General features: G+C 36.8%; 1 protein-coding gene across 4 annotated transcripts in view; it reads left to right on the forward strand.

The window, feature by feature from the left end:
- Positions 1 to 21,794, forward strand: part of Meis1 (Meis homeobox 1) — a 132,934-nt gene that overhangs the window by 100,815 nt on the left and 10,325 nt on the right. For all 4 annotated transcript variants that reach the window (XM_033764424.1, XM_010609725.3, XM_033764418.1 and 1 more), the window contains one exon: positions 6,986 to 7,062. In XM_033764424.1, coding sequence (XP_033620315.1) covers positions 6,986 to 7,062 — 77 coding nt within the window. The remainder of the gene's footprint in view (positions 1 to 6,985; positions 7,063 to 21,794) is intronic.

The following is a 21,794-nucleotide window of genomic DNA, read 5'->3' on the forward strand; positions in this document are numbered from 1 at the left end:
AGAGAGAGAGAACCTTATGTATTATGCCTATACTTAAAAGTAATTTGGTAACATATATGCATACATGTATAAATACATATATGTAGCCAATAAAAGATAGATTGAAGTTTATTTGAGGCTTATAAACAACTATGGTGAAAACTCAAATATAAAGTACTATAAAGTCTCCTAATATAAATACCTTTTTATTAGTGATTTTATTTTATATTTAATTTATATTTAGAAGAAAAAGATCTGAGAAGAGAAACAGGGAGGACATTTTAGTATTGTCCTCTTATAATTGGCTATAAAACTATGTTTATCCTGCTGTGTAGTAGAAAAACAGTCTTATGGGTACAAAATTCAAAGATGATGACAAAATATTGCCCAGTGTTCTGCTTCTCTTGCTGTACCTATATCACTTTCAAATGGTAGGATCAAATTTATGGATTCCTACCTGACTTTCCTATTTGCTCACCTCCACTGGCAACTTCTTCTAGTGTTGCTCGATGTACAGGAAGTCAGAGGGATTGTCTGCACAATGATCCCACCAATCTTCTGGAAAAGAGGGTGCTAAGCAATAACTGGACACATTTAGTCTGAGCACTAGGCAAGTGGGGGTGATGACAGAGAATTACAAAAACAGGTCAAAATTCTGTAACTCCACTGATGATGCTCAAACATTTTTGGCTTCCTACCCAGCACAGACCCCATCGGGATTCCTCCTTCTTTTGATTCCAGGCAGTGTGAGGATGCTGGACTCAACTGCTATGCATTCAGACTATGTTCTTCCACTGCGTGGTGCACTGCTTTTGTAATGCAAATGCAAGGCACAAAGTGTCTCTTTGATAATGTGCAGTCAAAAGACAAAAAAGCATTCACTGAAACAGTAAAACTAATTCATAAAGCTGAAAGACAATAGCGAAGCATTATGGATTTTTTTTAAAAGGAAAAAAGTATCCTAGATCAATGTAATTGTCACAGTATAAGCTATTCATAGTCAATGCATAAGGGGAAAATGACTGCAAGTTTATTTAAAGTGAGAGAAGTTTTATGGGCGAAAAATTAGGTTAAACAAATATAAATATATTTGGCTAGCAAATTTCTGCTTATCTTTTTTAGAGCTCAAATAGATAGCTGGTTATTTTAATTTTTAAATCCGAAATATTCTTTCATGGGAAAAGCTCACAAGTTTTAAAAGGGTGCAGAAATCTAATGGTTAAAAGCCATGTGGTATGATTTTTTTTTCTTTAAAGAAAGTATCTCTCCATCGCATACTGGAGTTTAGCCCAAGGTCAACTTATATTAATGCATTAAACTTAGCTGTGGAGGAGGCATAGGGCTGGAGGAAAAGGGATAAAAGAAGTTCCAAAATTGTACTTCCAACATATTCTGCCAAGCAACAGAACATTGCTGTGATAAGGCTTATATTGGACAGTTGCCATAATTCCTCTTGTTAGATCGGCTTCTCCAGTACCCATTCCCATACCTTTTAAAGTATAGCATGCAACATTTTGCTTGAAAATTGCTTCCACCTCTATTGCTTTGTTATAGCTGTTTTGCAGTTTCAGTATAGAGGCATCTCGGTGTCACAAGAAATTACTAATCTGAGGCTTGAGAAGGGGCAGTGTAGCCTTCCGTTATCTCACCAGAGAGCTCTGTACAGGATTATTTTCAAATTTTCTGCTGCCATTACAATGTGCTGTTAGAGTGGGTGAGGTGGGGAGGGAGGGGATGTTATTGAAACTTGGTTCCCAGGGCAGATAAGATAAAGTTCATCACTGTCTTGGCGTCCACATTTGCAGGCAGGGGGTAGACATTTTGATGAAAGGAGTCCATTTGGTTGAGGATGTTGTTCAGATATAAGGCTAGACATTTTCTATCTGTGTGTACCGTAGAGTTTCTTTCATTTCCCATTGATACTCTTCTGAAAAAGTCTGCTTAATTGTTTAAATAAATAAATTTTCTTCCAAGGTGTTGTAAACTCATAAATACCAGATAACTAATAGCAGTGTCTCCTCTCCCATGCCAACCTCAATAGATAAAATTGGAAGTTTGCTTAGCTTTCTTGAGAAAGCCAGCATTTTCTTTCTGTCATTTTTCTTTTTTGCTGCCTATAAAATGACAGTTCAGACATAACTTTTAGAAAAGCTATTTTTAGACTCCTCCCCCCAAACATTCTTTAACTATTTCTCTTATACAGGACACATACTCTGGGGATCATTTTATGCTTTGATGGAGAGATTAGGCAATCACTCTGTTCTGGGTCATTATTAGAGGTCATATTGCAGGTCCAGAAGCACATGAAGAGTAGCAAACAGCCTAGAAGTCGGTGTTGATTACTGAAATAATGATCATTTTGTGGGCTCTTCCCTTTCGATGGGCTTCCACTACCCACCCCACTACCCACAAGCCACTTATTTTCCTGTTAACTCCAGCATCTCTTCCCTAGTGAAAATAGCCTGATACATGTGTGCAAGTTTAATGCTGAAAGGGAGGGTCAGCCTTCCCCATACATAATCACTGTTTTATGGCTTTCACTCATTCCTGAGGTGTTAATGCAGATCAAATGGGAAACACTGGAGACAGAACCCTTGCAGCTACTGCTCTGCCTAGCTCTCCCCTCTCAATCGTTAATTCTTATTGTAAGATCTAAAGGTAATTTTGTTTGCTCTCTTAATGCCTTGCAGGTCTCCCAGTGGTCCTTACATATCCTTTCTCAAATTCCCATCTTGATCAATTGTTTGCAAATAATTAAGCTTTTAAGAGATAATGGCAGGAGGCTAATATACACAACAAAGGCAAGGTTTCTCTCACTGTCTATTGGACTATGGTCAAATTTACTCTGATATACTAAAGTGATTAAGTTGATTGGTATACCAGGCAAGCACAGTAAGTCTTCCCTTCTCAAGAACCTACTGATCTTTCTTAAACTAATGTTCTTTTCATTTAGATGCAATACAGCACAAGTATTGAGGAAAATGGACAGAAATTCTTAGCTGCAATTGTTTGTAAAGAGTTTCCTGTTTTCTCCCTAAAATGGCACTTTTCAGGAATCACCCTTTAGCTCTTGCAAAATGACATCTGCTTTTGCCCATTGCATGGCCTCACAACCCTGTGGGTGGAACGCAACAGGGCTCTGGGTGTTTTTACAGCAGCCTCGCCTGTGGCATGTTGGCTTTTATTCAAGTCTTTTTTTTTTTTTAAGTCTACAAAGGAATAACTCATACTATCCGCAAAAAACTTATCTAGTAAAGATGCATAGGATTTAAGATATTTAAACATATTGGGTTTCAGTTGAAAAGCCTCCTTCTTTGTGAATTTTTGTGGATTAGCTACATGAAGTCATGGCTTTCATGTGATTCTAGGCATTGTAGACTTTTTTTTCAAGGATTTGAAAGTTTGTGGGACAGCAAGGCCAAGAACCACGAGGAAAAAGAAAATAACATTCAATTGACCCACCATAGACAAGAGTTTAGGAATTTTGCAGATACCATTGTTCCTTCCTTAAGCATAGCCAAATTATTAGGACACTCAATTTTGCTCCGGCTCATTCATTTCTTTATAGATATATAAGAAAACATATCCCAAACAACTAAAATTGCTTAATGGAGACTGAGTGCTGGATTTCCATAGCTTGAGGCTGCCTAGCAATTATACTGCATAAAATTAGACACAGTTTGTTCCTATCACTTAAAATCAGAGCACATGAAAAGTGACAGAGGGAAAAAAAGATGGACCTTTCCAATCTTATGATACTGAAATTATGAAATTGGCAATTGTATGATGTAAAGAAACAACTGAACTTTGCACTGAAAATTTGAGGGCCATCTTACTGCTCTTTAGTGAAATACAATTCAGGTAGTTTTAATGATTCAAAGAGAATTTTCCTGACACCACTTACATAAATAAAAGTGTGAGCTCCACAAGAATGCATGTAGAACTTGCTCACAAACAGGCATGTGAAAATACTCTTGAAAACACAAGACAAATAAATTACTGTCACAATTCTCAATTTCCTGAGTAACTAAAGATAAATGGCATAAATATTAATTTTTATCCAGTTCTGGTCATAACATTAAGACACCACTAACAAGACAGGGCAAAGGTGTTATTCAACTCTGCTGAAGGGAGACTGTTGATAATTTTATTTGTTCTATTGAAAACCACTGAGATTTCCATAGGACCTAGAAAACTAAGTGAACATTATTGCAGAAAATGTTGTAGTGTGGAAATTGTTTGTATACATACCCATAGCTTTAGATGGCAAATAATGTCTGTAGCTGGATATTAAAATTTGAATATTACTTGATATTATTTGAATACATTTTGAATAATGCTATAGGAGATGCTAGCATGAATAATCTTTAACTTCAGTGTATCTTAGAACTGTGGATGACAAAACTAAAGGTTAGAAGAGTTGTTGTCCCTTGTTCAAAGTTGCATGGTCAATAAGTGGTAGTATAATTTATGCAGTCTAGTAGGATCATTTATATTATGTTCAATTCTTCAACTAGTACAGATATAGAACTACTATATATCAGTTTATAATTCAGTGTTATGTTCATGGGACATGAGATACATTTTATTCTAGTTGTGTAGCAAACATTTAAACAGCAGTAGTTATATTAAACCTGAGGGAAATGGGAGCTTTTAGCCCAGGATCTAATCATGAGATTTTTGGTTACAATTGTCAGAATTATTTTGAGTAGAGTCATTATCACCTACTATCTTAGGTCTACTGTGAGATTTGTATACTTTTATTTGAAAAGAGTGGGTTGACATCACTTTGAAAAATGAAACAGAGAAAATAGTATTATGAATCTCAAATTGAATTCTTTCTACTTTCTGTGGGCTTTGAAAAAATTTATTATTCATTATGGTGTTGCATCTGAGTGGAGAGTATCTATGTATCTTGATAAGTTGTGGCTATTCTCTTAGCTCCACAAATATTTTTACCAATTTCCTCTTTTGTGCTAGTCTGGGCTTTGAGGATGGAGAATAAAGAAGGCAAGTTGCTTGGAGAGCTGGTATAGATGGATGTGAAGAGACAGCCCAACAAGAAAACACATAATTAAAACAAGTAGGGGCCGGGGATTTAGCTCAGCCATTCGGTGGCCTGCCTTGCAAGAGCAAGGACCCGAGTTCAATCCCCGGTACCAAAGAAGCAAACAAAAAAAAACAAGTAGCTCTGAGACTGATGCTTGCTATTAGAGATATAAGAAAAGGATTGATGTGAGATCTCTGAGCGGGCAGGGTAGTGGATAGTCGGGAAGGTGAAGCTTGACCTTTGAGCTGAGCTCTGAAAGTAACTTTGGAACAGGAACTTGAGTGATACGAAGAAGATCCGCGTGATGGAAGAACAGAAAGGAGAATGGTGGGGTGGGGCACAAGGAGGGATGAGGGAAAGAGGAAAGCCACGAAATCTGAGAGGTGGGCAGGGCTGGATGGCGGCTTGTCTCAAGGACAGTGGTAGGCAGTCTGGAGGTTTTGGACAAGAGACATTAGCAGGGATTATGCGAGGCATTTGTCATAGTCTTGAGTCATACTGAGGCTTAGAGTCGGCGAGGGAAGGAGAATGTATCACTGACCCATGACTACTGCCAGCCAACCCATTCCCTGGCCAGTTTCCTCACATGTAAAACAAGAGGGATGATAGGTTCCATTTATGTCACTCAAAGGGGTATAATAGGGATTAATTGCCATCCTGTCTGTAATATACTTGGAGCTCTTTAGAGAAAGGCACTATATTCCATGAAAACAAAGCCTTATTCTAATTGCGTATTTATTGATTAAGTGACAACTAAAGACAATGCTTTTGGGAAAAATTGCTATATCTCTGCTTTCCACAAATGTATCCCACATGTATAGATACAGAACATATTTCAACTTACATGTATGAGCACTGAGGTGGTCATTAACAAGTCATTTTAGCATGTCTAATCAGACATTATTAATAAAATTAAAAGGTATGTTAATTAGCATTCAGTAGACCAGAATTTAGTTTCTATGGCATAAACAGTTAAATTAGGGGTTGGGGATGTCCTTTTCCATTTATATTAAAACAGATGGTTGATTCTCAGAACAATTTTGTCTTGGGAGAATTTATGGAGAAGTTATACTTCAAGCCAGCCAAGGTCTCCTTAGATGGGAACTATACCCTCAGTTACTCTCCTAGACTTTAGAAATGTGTGTTTCAAAGTTAGATATAGTCCAAATTGTATTTTTGCCAAAACTCATTTCGGTGGATTTCCAAACATTCTTATAAGAAAGTATGAATTACATTTTATTATCTGAAAATGTAGTGTTTTTTATCTACTCTCCCTCATTCAAAGTACAGCTGGGCTTATTTTTAGCATGCAGACTATGCTGGTCTTTGACTTTCTATGGGCTTGTGGCTTGTGTTAGGAATCCCAATGTGCATTGACGTTCAGATGTGGAAACCAACTTTGGTTGAATTGTGTTTGTTTGTGCTTTGCTGAAGAGCTAAAATGTATACTGGTTTAAACAAAATAAACCCACTTTAATTTTGTTATTTGAACTCAACAACATGGTATTTTGGAGGGAGAATGTCTTGCCTAAATATTGGGGCTATCAGCTGTTTCAACCATTTAGGACCATTTAGAAATGTTTCTTTCCATGAAAATATGAAATCAGGATGATATGCCTTTAGATGATAATAGATGACTTGTCCTTATTTGAATCCTATAAAACATGGTGAAGATCATACTGAACTTTCTGTGTTTGCGTCAAATAAACTTGTTAAAGGATAAACTCAGTATCAAGGTTCTGCAAGTATCCTAAGTAGCTATTTATACACTTCACTAATCCTTGTAATTGCCTTGTCTTTTACTGCCATTAATTAGATGATGTAGTATTCCATTAATAAGAGTGACACACCTCAGCATTTTTACCTTTAATTATAGACTTCACTAGATATGTAGGTTATTGACAAAATGGCCTAAATATTGCCTGACATACACATATATTTTTAAATGTCTTTCAGCATCCTTACCCTTCTGAAGAACAGAAAAAGCAGTTGGCACAAGACACAGGACTCACCATCCTTCAAGTGAACAATTGGTAAGTAATTTGGTTTTGTGTTTACACACAATCTGTTTCCCCCTCTGGCAACCTGCAGCTAATGTTTTACATTATGAAGCCACACCCAGTTGCTGCTGCTTTTTCCTTGGCTTGTTGATCCAAAGGTGAAAAGAAACTGTTGACTGATAGGTGAGAACACTTTCTAGTATGGGAAATAAAGCATTGTGTTGTTCTCCACCTCCTTTATGCACTGACAGATTTTATGTATAGGATGAGTGTGTGTTTAATTTACATTCACTCTGGCTCTGAAAATGTATTACTCTCTTTTGGCTTTTTTTCCCCTTCAAGTTAACCTGTAGGATGGTATCACCCTATTTGCTATAAAACAAAGTCTGCCATTCCATATAGTCAGTTTTAAATTTATCAGTTAGAGTTTTGGGGGGGTTGTAGAGTCAAGGATGGTCTAGTCTTCTCTGTTCAACTTATCCCCCAAATACTGAAGGGAAGAAATTATTTATCTTTCTACTTTGAAGCTGTCCAAACATGAATGTATCTGAAGGCTGTGCTCTCCTTGTTTCTAAAGGAAGTGTAAATTCCCGATTTGGGCTGAAGCTGAGATTTTATACCAAGTACCACCCAGTGATATTTTGACAAAGTACAGCAGTATGGCAACGAGACTTTGAGAAAGTCTGATTTATTACCCTCTGTGAGTGTGCTGAAAGCCAGGTTTATGTCGTCACCCAGGGCTAGTGTCATATTTGAAGGCTATCGAAATTCAATATCCTCTAAAACTAAGTGTATCTAATTAATTGTCCTAATATTTTTAGATTAGTGTTTATGATGGAGAAACCTTATCTTCTTTGAAGTAAAATCCAGAAAAGGCCCAAAGCCTGGTTGGAAAGGGGAGAACTGGAAATACCAGTTTGCAGACAGGAGTATTTCTTTCTATTCAATAAGTGTTAAAGATTAATATTTCAGAATCTCTGATTACATGGCCTAATCCATTTTGGTGAATAAATTTGTTCTTGATGTCCATTGCACCTACATTAACGGACCCTGCTCTGTTAGAAAGCCTGGAAGCCTTTGGGAGAGATTTCAGATATATTAAACCCCATTACAGAAAATGTAATTTCTGTCAATATAATCCCATGTATTCTTCAATTTAGTATTTTAGAGATAACAAGCTACTTACAATATATTTGCCTTTGGAGGATTAATTTACAAAGTGCACTATCTGCAAGACACAGGCAGACTCACATAAGCATTGCTTGTAAGGGTTATCAATTGCTACGACCTCACTGCAGCCTTCAGAGATCAATTTTGGCAGCCCTTTTAGTCAGTGGATAGGAAGCCAACCAAAAGCATGCTACATTTAAATGTGTTACTAACCATTTTGTGACTCCTGAGGTGTTTTGTTTCCCTATTTTTACCTAATATTATATTTTAATTTTCAAGACTATTGATACAACATATCTGAACTTAGTTCTTCCTGGGTTCTGGGTGATATTATAGGGGAGACCATCAATTTTACATGCGCACCTAAACTCACATATTTTAAAGCCTAAGCCAAGGTAGTAGTCATAATACAATGGAGGCTGTACAAACTTTGTGTTTCCCTGAGAAATGTTCTCATTTGAAGGCGTGGCAGGGAGAGCTCGCTAATTAAGGAACACTAACACGCTGCCTTTCAGGTGATCTATCAGACATGCCATCTCTTTCTCCTCAGTGTTGCTAGCAAACTCCATTCATAAACATAGTAACCAGGGAATAAATTTCAATACAAGGTGCTTTCTATGGGTGGACCATCGCATGAGATATTACCTGTGAGTTCAAGGACAGGAAAGCATTCCTATAATATCAAGCAATGCATATGAGATATAATAAAAGTTGTGGAAAATGTTTAAATTTTAAAATTACAATAAAGGGCATGTTGCAGTTATTCCCCCTCAAAATATTCTTTGCTATGAACACATTTATCCCATCTTTCTTATCACTTTCTGAAGTAATTCTGGAAGACTTCTTTCCTGATGGCCTTTACTTGCTCTGTTATGACTGCTTCAATGTCCTGAATTGGTTCAAAATATTTACCTTCCTTGGTCATTTTGACTTTGGGGAAGAGCCAGAAGTCACATGGTGCCAGATCCAGTGAATAAGGTGGGTGAGGACACACTGATGTTTTCACGAGCCTGCCTTTCTGTTGGATGGCACTGAGCAGCAGCTTTCACCATATTTCTGATCATACGGTATAAAAGCATTCACAAAGGAGGACTTTCAGAACTGCTTCAGAAAGTGGTAAGAATGGGCGGGTAAGGGTGCTCAAAGGGAGCAGGAGCCTTTTGAGGGGAATAAATCACAATGTGTCTTTTAACTGTTTTTATATATTTTTGTAACTATAACTATATTTATATATTTTAACTAATTAAAAAAATTAAGCCTTCCCTGTGTATTTTTATCATACCTCACATGTACTGAGAGTAACAGGTCCTAGTCAATGATTACAACTTAACTTACTTTACCTTGTAAGTAGAAAGGAGAAAAAAAAGTCTTATAAAAAATAATAACACATTAAAGATAATTTTAATGTACACCCTGGCTTTTAATTTCACATTTATACTTAACTTGGCTCAGATACATAGTTTAAAAATCACCTTTACTTAGTTATTTAGAACAGATCACAATTATGTGCTGACCTGGCATTTGGTATGGTGTCTGTTGTCTCTCGTCCTTTCTGGAGTTAGCAGTGGCTTTGCTTGTACCTCAATGCTTTGCATTTGGCAGTTATTTTAACTCCTAACATCTTTGCTTTAGAGAATGTCCATAAAGTAACTAAAAGATATGAGAGCAATTGTTTCACTTAAGTTTGGTAATTACGACATTTCTGTGTTTAATTTCCGCTTTTATGGCTTATTAATTTTCACCTAAACCTTCTCTTTTTAAGGAGCTGGTAACAGATTTATTTTTCTTTAGGCTTTAAGTGGGAAATATGATACAAAAATGGAGATATTCAGGTGGCATCATTTTGAAACCAAAGATGTCAGAGAATCTCAAACTGTGGCCTATTTGAAGACTTAAAAGTAGAGAAATTATGGAGTCATTCTCTTTTTTTTTTTTTTTTTTTTTTTTTTTGTTTGGTTTTGTGAGACAGGGTCTCACTATGTAGTTGAGACTGACCTAGAACTCACTATGTAGGCCAGGCTGGTCTCAAACTCACAGCAATCCTCCTGCCTCAGCCTCTAGAGTGCTGGGATTACAGGCGTGTACCACCATGCCCACCTTTTACTTTACTGTAATAAATAAAACTACACAAACCCTTTTTGAGAGCTTGGAAACATTTTTTTCTTTACAGAGCATGGGTCCATGATGTTATTTCCTTCCAAAAATAATGTTTTTTTTTTAAAAAAAATTATTACTGTTTTAGCATTTCCCCCTCATTTAGCCACAACTTAAAAAAATTTTGTTTCTTCCTTGTTGAATTTCTCCGAACTTGTTAACACACATGTACATTTTGGTATGAACTCTGAGTCACTGTTGAAAATATTTCATAAAATGCTGAAGGGCAGGTTGGGTGTAGATCAGTCATAATTATTGGCAGCAACATAATGTATTGGAATACACAATATGCTAGTGAAAAATATAAACTCCTGTCTAATTGTTAGCTTGTCATAGGAACCCTGCTTTCAGCTTTCAGTTAAGCTTTGACCGAAAAATGAGATGAGAAGTTTGACACTTTGTAGTGGTCCTCTCACCTCACTGAACTAATTTTATACCTTTTTAACTGGCATAAGTGATATATGCTAACTGCCTTAGCTGACTAGGCTAAAGTCAATGGGACCTGAGAAAGAAGGGGACAAAAGAAAAATTTCAATGCAAAACAAGACAGATTTGACTAATGAAAAGAACACTTAGAGTAGAAGAAGTAATTGTAATAACTCAAATTTGGCCTACTTGTCAGAATGAAAACAGAAAGAGTTTTAACATTGGTTGGCCTTAGTACTTCCGGCACTTAGGCCCTGAGATAGAATGTGAGATTTGTTAAAAGAGACAACATCATATCTAGGCCAATACATGGTTGGGTTTTTTTAGAGAGTTGAAGCAAGTATGCAAATGATTTGGGTAAAATATTTTACTTAGATTATTTAATTTAAATGAGATAATTAAATATTGTTTAACAAAAATCAACTTCCATTCCAAGTTGTCTAAATGTTTCAACCTAGGATATTGTGGTGGACATAAAGTTTAATAATTTTGAAAATATAGCATGCACCATAAATTGTTTATTCTTCCTCCCAACTATCATTTTAACCAAGAATGGTAACTAATTGCATTTGGGGCTTTTTTCTCTTTGTTTCTTATTGTTATTGTGGTTATGACAAATATTTCTGCTATATTTCAGCAGTAAGAATATTAACACTAAGCATGTTTGTCATTTAAGTAGAAACATCCTAAATTTTCAGGTTACATAGCTATATTTAGGTATTTAAATATTTAGGTTGACTTTCAAAGAATATACATACACACAAGTCAGTACTTGGTTCTTTTTTCTTCCCAAGTAGACAAAATTTAGATTTTTTATTGAAAATTTGAGTACAGAATGGTCAAATAAACACTCTCTTCCATATTTACAAACGAGTGTTGCAGACTTGGGAATCCTCAAAGAAAACTTATGCTTCATGATTTGCGTTGCACTTGCTGAATGCCTCAGACACACCCTGCCTCAGCAGAGTTCTATCCTAGGGTTTACTGAATAAATTTACATTCTCTTTGTTTACTACTTTCCACTTCCCACTTTTTCAGTAAGATCTGTTATTAAACGATTATCCCTGGATGCTCTGAGAAGGTGATGTTAGATGCCAGAGCTATAGTATATATGAAATATAGGGTGTATGTAGAGAGAAAAAAAATCTCTCTGCCAATGGGATATATGAAATTCCAGGTAGCACCCTAGCATCTGACATGACACTGTTTGGAACTATTGTACTTTACATTTCTCCTGTTTAGGGCACATGCCAGATTTTCCTGGTTACTTCATTTATTGCCTTCAAAACTGCAAAGCATTCAGGCATCACATCCCATTTATAACTAGTGGGGGAACAGAGTATGTTATCCTTAGAGATTTATGCCACTGGCAGGTAAAAATGTAAACTTATTTTTCGAAAATCAGATCTCCTTTATTATAATAAACAGATCCAATGGTTAAAGGTCAAGTTTCTTTCTGAGTTATGGCAATACTGTAGCAAATACTTTTATGAATAATCAAAGATTCTATAAATATAGGTACTTGTTTAGATATAAATGTTAAAACATTCACAAATTATCCTTTCAACTTCTGTGATCTAAAAATCAATAGAGGTCATAGGGTTTCATAGAATTGTTCTGCTTTTTCTTTCAACATAATTTAATAATACATTTTACAGATGTTGCTTAAACATTAGGCACAGATTGTTTTGTCAATAAAGCTAAACAGAAGCATGACACAAATGCAAAGAAAACAGATGTAAAAACATAACAATGTGCCAGTGTACAATGCAGGAAGCATTGGGTCACTTTTTTGCTATTCAACTATAAAACGAAAGTGCAGGCTGTGTAGTGATTTTCCTTCCTAGCAATCACCAAGGGACGGAACAACTTCACACACACAGAAAGTAATTTTATTAAGCAGGTGGTTTAACTTTTTCCCTTGAGAATCTAAGTGTAACATGCATTTAAAGTAGACTTCTTAATTGATCAATGGAGTAACAGGTGCAGTATTTTAAAAAGAAGGAGAAATATAAATAGTATAACTCCCCAGAACATTTCAGAATGTGTTGTTGTTCTTTAAGCCTCAGTTAATTGCTATGCTTTTCACCTTGAGTGTCAATTCTAATAATATTACCTTTACAGGCACTTACTCGGGGTTTAGATTAGAGCAATCAGTAATACTCACTAGATAAAATACTGTCTAGTTGCTCATAAGAAAATATTGAAATCAGTCAAAAAATGTTTAGCTTGCATATTGCCTGAGACAGGGTTGGCAGGATGCCAGACAGGCAGGGTATTATTAGGAAAGCTGAGCAAATAGCTCGCAGGGAAAAGAGTTGTGAATTTAGAAACCTTCAGGTATTGTCATGTCAGAGAGTTTTAGGAGTTCAACAGAGACACTGCTTTTGTCTGCGGGTTTAAAAAATTTCCAGCAAACAATCTTTTTTGAAAATGACTGTGCAGACTATGCAGTACACTTCGTTGTAAGTTTACTCAGAGCTTTCCCCCACTGTGTAAAATAACATCCTTAATATTGTTAAAGATGGAAGCCCCTTATGCAGGAGTAGGTATTGTTTTCCTGTGATGGGTGGAAAATCCTACCCTTTCTGCCATGGGACTCTGAGTCTCTGTGAGAAGAGAAACTGGAAGAACTGTGACACAGAAAGGTAGATTTGAGAGTCCAAATACTGTTTGTGTAACCACGGTTTCTCTTCCAGCGGCCATTTGAAGACAGTTTCGGAGCTTCCAGGAGGATAAGCAATAGCATGATATCTGAAGTGAGAGCCAGTACAACCTGAGCAAGTGTTTCAGGATCAATCAGGGCTGGGCTTCAAGTGAGACACAGAACTGAGTCAGGAGAGTGAAAGGTCCATCATGGACACAATCTTTCTGAATATTCCTTTGAAGGAAGTTAAACCAATGACTTGGTGATTGACTTTGAACGTGTTTTGTAGGTCAGGATGACTTGTTACAATTCCTAATTAAGTTAGATATGCTGTTTTCAGTGTCTCAGCACAAGTATGTGGTCAGAGCAACATAAAGAATTCCCCGAGTGTCATACATCCCCAAAAAGCAAGATTTGACTCTCTGTACTTGGGCAGGGCATGAGAATCAAGGGACTGAGGAAGCATGATCAAGGCTGTAGAACTTGATTGTGTCCATCCATAGCTGGCTAAGGAGCAATTCTCCTGTAAGCCTCCTGACAGTATAAAACTAACACAAATAGGGGAGTGAAAGGAAGGATATGCCGGGGACAGACCCTCAAGTCAAAACCTCTCAACAGTTGTTGCCATTCCTCCTGAATTAGATATGTTTCATCACTCAGGTCACAGTTTATCCCCAAGGACAACAGCTTCCTCTATTAACGTGGACAATTTGGACTAGTCAGGGTGCTAAGGCCCTTTAAAGCTCTAATATTCTAGACTATGTACTAAAGGCTCATCGGGGAGCAAGGTGGATGTTCTGAAGCTGATCTAATTCCAGTTCTAAGAGGAGGAAAAAAAACCACCTTGATAAAGAGACAAACAGGAAAATTAATTAAAAAGTTGTTACTTTTTCTCATCTTAAATAGGTAAGCCAAACACTGGAAAATAAAAACTAGATGAAATTAAACATTATCGCAAGACATGAAAAACATATGTGCTGTCATTTTAGGATTCACAATAAAGATAAATCAGTTGTTTTTAGCAGTGTGCTACGTGTCAATGAAGGGCATGACAGATAATAGGCTTGAGATTTCTGAAGTTATTGTACAGCAAAATTTGTTTTTTCCTCAGGCATTCAATCTTTTTCTCTAGTAATTTGGTACATGACAAACTTTTTAGTGGGTGCATTAATAATCTATAAGTAATGGGTTGTCAGGTGTCAGTTAGATAAGATTAAAAGACTGTTTAAGCATTATCCATTGGCTTCTTTGCATGAGTTTTATAGGTCAGGATAAATAACTCCTTGAGTTGTGATTGAGTGTACATGTTTCTTTTTTTTTTTTTCTTTTTCTTTTTTTCCTTCCTCTCTCCTACGTTTGGCTCTACTCCAGGTATATGTAGTAGAACCGTACTGCATTACATAAATCCTGCATGTAGGAGCAGATTCGGAACTCACACTATGTGAATCAAGGGGACAAATGTCTCAGCTGTCTTCTGTAAATGTATTTTAGTTTTTAAACATTACTCTTTGTCTTCTCAGAGGAACTTTGTAAGGGGAAACAGACTCGGCTAAGAGGGGCATTGAAGCTTTTAGATGTTAGTTTTCTAGCAAGTCAGGTTTAGGTCTATTCTTGTCAAATCTGCCTTAAGTATGTTTACATATAGTTTGCCTTTCTGGTATTTTCTGCTTGCACGGACCTGATCTCCACCTATTTTGTGTCAACAGTTGCTGAGGCTGGTGCTGGGTGATTAACCATTAAGCACACTGAAGCACCGGGCTGTGCCCGGAGAGACCCTCTCCTCTCTCTTCCCTCACTTACATCACCGTCTTGCTTCAGGCTGTGCCTACAGAAAACAAACAGCATATTTGAGTGGTTAAAAAGTCAGCCTGAAACATTAGAAATGGGGCAAATGTTTTCTCCTTGTTGAATAAAACAGTTTTCTCAAAAAAAGAGTGGAACCAGGGGCTGGGGGAAAGGAAGAATATCTGATGGCCAACGCCTTCTTTAGATCCGATTTGCATCGCCCCAGAGTGTAAATGACCGGCACTCTGTGGATTTGCTTCATTTTTAATTTTGAAGGGGAAAGGAGACAATTCAAAAAGAAAATAAAGGACAGAAAAGCAAGCATTTCTGACACCACCAATGCTTGTAACTTCAGCAAACACGGAGCTGTCTTATTAAGCAACTTCATAATCACTGAAAATTTTTGTCCTTATTTTATTTCCATTCTTACAAAGCTTTTAGTTTAGCCAGACTCATTAATACAGAAAATAATTAATTCTATCTGCTCTTCACACCTGAACAATAACAAACAAAAAAAACTTAATTTTCTCTGACATCCTTGAGACTTCTCTTTTTCTTTTTACCTAACCTACTGCTTCATAAGATTAGATCCTATCACTGAAGAAGGGAAAAAATATTTCCCGTCTTAAATATATGAACTCCTTCAGGTCCATAGGGATTAGGTCCTAAGTATAACTTAGAGCAGAGGTGAATTTCCTGTCTTTGGTGAGACCTGCTTTAATACTGATAAAGTCACTTTTTTTCTCAAGAACAGTGTATATATTGCTGAAGGATAGAAGTTAAATTCATTATGTGATTAGGTAGTGTATACTTATATTTTTAGTGTTTTTACTCTGGGATACCAAATCAAATGTAAACAGTAGTTGTGAGGACTGTTATTTGGTTGTTGGATTTTGTTGGCCTATATCACTAGACTATGTGCTGTGGCTGACTTTACTTGATCCATAGTTTGGGTTAGAGCTCATATGTGCTGAAAAGGGCAGGGGGTATGGAATGTTGAAAAAGCAATGGAAAGAATTGCACATGTTCAAAAGATGTGTGCCCTCATGGCTAGTCACCTGGCAGTACTGTTTGCAGAAAGAAAAGTAGGGTTGGATAGGAAAGGGATTCCCTCCCTCAGGGCCAAGTGAGGCCTGGGACGGGGTGGAGGGCAGAAGAAACATATCACAGTCTGTTGGATGAGTGCAGAGTTAAAAAAATTGAGAATTAAATTTTGTTTTCATCATGCTATTTCTTTTGAAACTGCAAATAACAAAAGAATATATGATTTTCGAGGAGTATCGAAAGGTAGCATGGATTAAAACTTTTAGAAACCCTGTGCTGTAGAACCATAAAGTGCAAATCCTGGGTGGGAATTTATGCATCATTTGACAGATGAGGCTCAGTGCACGATGTTATGCTGCTAGCTGCTAATTAGAGGCAGGAGTAAGACTGATTTCTACTCCAGTACTTCTTCCTGTCCAACGTGATGTGTCTATTTTTAACAGCATTATTTATACAAACCATACAATCCACCCATTTAAAGCACAGGACTTCATGGTTGTTGGTAGGTTCACAGAGGTGCACAGCCATTCGTATAATCAATTATAGAATATTTTTGCCGCCTTCAAAAGAACTGCTCAGCCTGTTAGCTATTAATTTCTGCTTGTACTTGCCTCTCCCTCTCCACCAGCAACTGGAAGATACTAATCTACTTTTTTTATCTCAACATTTGCGTATTCTGAATCACAAAGATGTGATTATGTAATGTGATCTTTTGTGACTGGCTTCTTTTCCTTGGCGTTATGTTTTCAAAGTTCACCTGCATTGTAGCATGCATTATCAGTACTTCATTCCTTTGCATGGCTGAGCAATGTTCCCCTATGTGGATATAACACATTCTGTTTATCCATTGCCTGTGTGCATTTGGGTTGTTTCCACCTTTTGCTGCAGTAAGCATTTGTGTACCAGTTTTTGTATCATTATGTATTTCTGAGAATTATAGGGTCAGTATCCCAGCAAACTCCTGTCTTAGGTTTGACGATTTGCAAGCACTTTTCACAAGCAGTAAGTTACTTGGCCATCACCATTCTGCACCTAAATACTTCTGTGATCTCAGAGCCAGCAAGGCCCAGTCATCGTGCTCAGCTCTCAGACTCTTCTTTACCAGACACCACTCTCCCTCTCCCTACTAATGCTCAGTGTATAATCAAGATAAGAAATAATGTTCAAAGAAAAGGGTAGTCACACTGACAGCAGTGAAATATACATTCTTCACAGTTTCTCCACGGTGGCTTAGATGCCGGAAGCATTTTGCAGATGTGATAAGTTCCAAGAGGAGATCATTTTGTTAACAATTATTGTCTTCATTTGAGAGATTGTCCTCAATGGAGAGTTATTTGTATTTTACTATATGTGGTTTCATTCGTAGGAATCCGTAAGCTACACATTGCTATATTAGAGCTTAGCCCTCAAGTTTTATGAATTGAAACCAAAGTTACATGAACATCCCAAGCAGTAGACACAAAGTTCCATTCAAGTCATCTTCACTGTGAGATTCTGGAGCTTAATTATTGTGACCAAGTAAAGCTAGATAAGAAGTGAAGTTTTGAGATACTCTCTTGTGGCATTAGTAGAGTCTGCACACTGGAAGACTTACGGTTAGTGAAACTTGGAGAACTGAGAGAACTAAAGGAAAATCCTAGAGAAAGGAAAGAGCTCATGCATACACCAAGATGGTGCTAGAATTCTGTTACTGCTTATGTAAATGGGCTCTGGTCATCATCTGAATCAAAGAGGGTGTTAATTCCAATCATTCAGAACAATTTTTCTTTGGAAAAATGTTTATTTAATTTTTAGAATGACCACCCATCCCAATTGCCTGGGATATTTCTGACATTGATTTTAATAGTGTCCCTTTATTCTCAAAAATGTCCCAGCTTAGATGTCAGGTAATTATTACCTGTTTATCCTATGTATGGTGGAGATTGGCCACAAACGAGGATTTGCTTTAAGTAAATATGATCATTCAGTAATGTGGAAGGGGTGTTTAGGTAGATGTAATTTTATTAATTTTTTGTGGACAGAGGAAAATTGGAGCTTAAATGAAAAAAAAAATGGCTCAGCAAGAAAACCAAAGGGAACGTATCTGTTTTTTTTGTTTGTTTTTTTTTTTTTTTAGATATTAGTAGAGCTATTCCAGCTTTTTTGCTGGTAGAGAAAATTTTGTTATATTGTCCTTTTGCTTAGATAATGCAACAACAGTAATAATTTTAAATGCCTATAATTTAAGCAAACTACTATTTTTTTTATATTTATAAGGTTACACAAACTCAAATTTTAATAAATATTTCATAAATGGCATTTTGTTGCCTATATTCAATGTCAACTGATACTTAAGGTATTTTTAACCTGGGCATTTCCTATGCTAAGCCCTGTGGGATATAGCCACCATTCATCCAACTAAATTTGGTGCCCAGGGCTTCAGTGATCTAGAACAGTAGTCCCTAACTCGCAGGCCCTGTTCTATCAGGAGCTGGGCAGCACATCAGGAGGGGAGCGACTGGGAGCCAGCAAAGCTGTATTTGGATTTACAGGGCCCTATCTCGTGGTGTTGCCAGCCAAGTCCTCGTCCTGTCAGATCAGCGGCAGCACCCTATTTTCACAGGAGAGCATTCGAGGAAGGGATCCAGGTTGCGCACTTCTTTGAATAATCCGGAAACCACCTTCCTTCTTCCTTCATGTCCTAGAAAATTTGTCTTTTGTGAATCCAGAACGTGACACCAAAAAGGTTGGAAATGCTGATCTAAAAGATAGCAGCCTAATAACAGAGGAATTAGAGACCCTACTGAAGGGGCCACCTCTGCTTTGAATTCAGGTCGGATTAAAGGTTTTAGCAAGCCCAGATGTTTTAGAATGCAACAAAATCATCATAAAATTTATTTTCAGGGAAAATTTTCTGTGATGTATGCCCCGTTAAATTGTTTTAAAGTCATATCATTGTCTCAAGTCCAACATCATACATGAATTTTGTTATTAATTTGCATCATCACTGCCAGCTCATTAGTGATTTTTTTCACTAGCTCCTTTGAAGAAAATTTTATGTCTGATGATGATTTCCTCTATTGTGCTAGACAATTTCAGTTCTTTTTAGAATAATTTGGCTAATGTCCCTGCTAAAGGAGGAAAACATTATCATTGTTCTGATTGATGGGCTTCCTGTGATTCGGACAAGTTCCAGTAGTGCATTTCTAGAGTGGGTGGAGAGAGAAGTTGGTGTCCCTTCTTCCTGCCTGGCCACTCACCTCCCAAGCTATTCTCTACCTCCCTAGACACACTGATGATGTATTGCAGTCCTGGAGGATGTTAAGAAACTAGAAAAAGATGCCAAAAGCATGATTTCACAAGGTTTGCCTTGAAATTGAGTCAATTTTGTTGACTGTCTTAAAGTCATATTTTCTGAAATTTTACTTAACAAGGAAAGGGAGTGTAGAAGGCTTGGACCCTGAAGACTTCCAGTTATGGCTCATTAAATTCAATAAGTAAATGCAAACTACAGTGGAGATTTTTCAGTGTTGTTGTTGTATTTAAAAGAACAGAGAGTTATTTAAGAGCTAGACAGAGCTCTTTACCTTAGTGTTTGTTCATAAAACGTGCCTTAAAATTAGTAGATGTTGACCTTAAAAAAATAGTCTTATTTCATGGATGTGGAAAAGTTGAAAGAAATGCTACATCAAAGAAATTCATGGAATAGGAAAAAACAAAATTCTGGAATTCAACAGCTACTTCCCAGTGTGAAATATTATATTTAACGATTTATCATGATGCTGAATTCTAAAATTAAAAAATATTTTATAAAAACCCTAAAATGGATTTATGTCATTTAAGCCTTATGTATGTATGTTGTTTATTTTTAATTAAATAAAGAATGTATTTCAAAATTGCAGGTACTTAAATTACACCAAAGTGTACCTAGTGTTTATTATTTTTATTTTTTAAACTATGTAAGTATTCCTAAATATACCTCAATACTAATCAAAAGTGACTATAATTGCTAATTGTTTCTCTAATACATAGTGTAAGTATAGAAGGCATTTTCACAAATACATCTTTCTAGTTAATGAATTTTTTTTTTTTTTTGAGACAGGGTCTCCCTCTGTAGTTGAGACTGACCTGGAACTCACTATGTAGCCCAGGCTGGTCTCGAACTCACAGTGATCCTCCTGCCTCAGCCTCCCGAGTGCTGGGATTACAGGCGTGCGCCACCACGCCTGGCTGTATTTTTTTCTTAATATGGTAACCGATAACTGTGAAATGATATCTCTGCATTCTTAGATGCATACCATCTGAAGGAAGTCTATGTCCACCACCATCCTGTTGACTACTCACTTTTGCCCAGTTGGCAAAAGTCACTGTGGGGCTCATGAAGAATATCATTATTTAGAAACAAAACCATTTTGATTTTACAGGGTTTACTGAGTTGACTGTGACATGCCACAGTGAGTAGTGTGAGCTGCTTCTAAACATCACGGGGTAAGTAGGTAGTGAACGCTGAGAAACAGAATTGAGGAAAGATAAAAATGCCAAGCAGCAAATCATTTTTCTCTACTTTTATCAGCGTTGCGGAGAATTACACAGGGCAGAGATACCTGAGTGTGTTGCCTGGAGATCTGGGAACTGAACCTTGTGTTTGGGCTCATAACAGCTGCTCACTATGTTGTCCTCACCCTTCCTGGTTCTGGAGAAAAGAAAACTTAATGTAGCAATCTGGTTTAGGGGGAAGGAAACAGGGCAAGAAATGAGGGATAAACGAAAGGACGAAGGTCAATTTAAAAGCTGCTGTATCAAATCTTGTTCAGAAAACTATTCAGGTATCCAAGGACTGAGTATGAAAGGAAATGAACAGAATTAGCAGAACAGAACAAAAATTAGCTGAATAGAACAAAAATAAATGTCTAGGGAGTAAAGAAAAGAAGAAGAAAGCAAAGCTTCCTGTATTTTTAAAACAAAATTCAGATTCACTTCTCATTTTGCTTGCCAGGCTTCTATTTAAAAAACTAAAAGAAAAACAAACAAACAAAAAAACCCCTAAGCTTTGATATTATCCCAGGTCTCAGATTTGGGGAGATTTTGTTCCCCTTCCAACCTCCTACTTTGCTTTATTAGAACTTGAGTACTAAAAAATTAGTTCAAAAAGAAATACATCTCAGTTTATCTGGACATTGAATAAAGCTGCAAATATAACCCATTATCTTCCTTTTTTATAGTAAAACTTTTGAAACAGAAGCTATTTGGGTCACAGGAAGAAATTCTACTTCATATTTTTGTGAAAAAATGTATAAAGATATTTTTACCTAATTCAGTTATATCTCTTTATAGAAAAAGTATCAGTTCTTTAAAAAGTTGTGTGTTTTTTTTTGTTTTTTGTTTTTTGTGGTACCAGGGATTGAACTTGGGTCCATTGCACTTTTGAGGCAGGCAGCAGAACCACTGAGCTAAATCCCAGGTCCTAAAAAGTATTTCTTAAAAAAGTGTTTTGTGGGCCGCGGATTTAGCTCAGTGGTTTGGTGGCCTGCCTTGCAAGCACAAAGACCGTTCAATCCCT

Source organism: Fukomys damarensis, unplaced genomic scaffold (genome assembly GCF_012274545.1).
Source record: "Fukomys damarensis isolate Sample0158 unplaced genomic scaffold, DMR_v1.0_HiC HiC_scaffold_2, whole genome shotgun sequence".
NCBI classification, from domain to species: domain Eukaryota; kingdom Metazoa; phylum Chordata; class Mammalia; order Rodentia; family Bathyergidae; genus Fukomys; species Fukomys damarensis.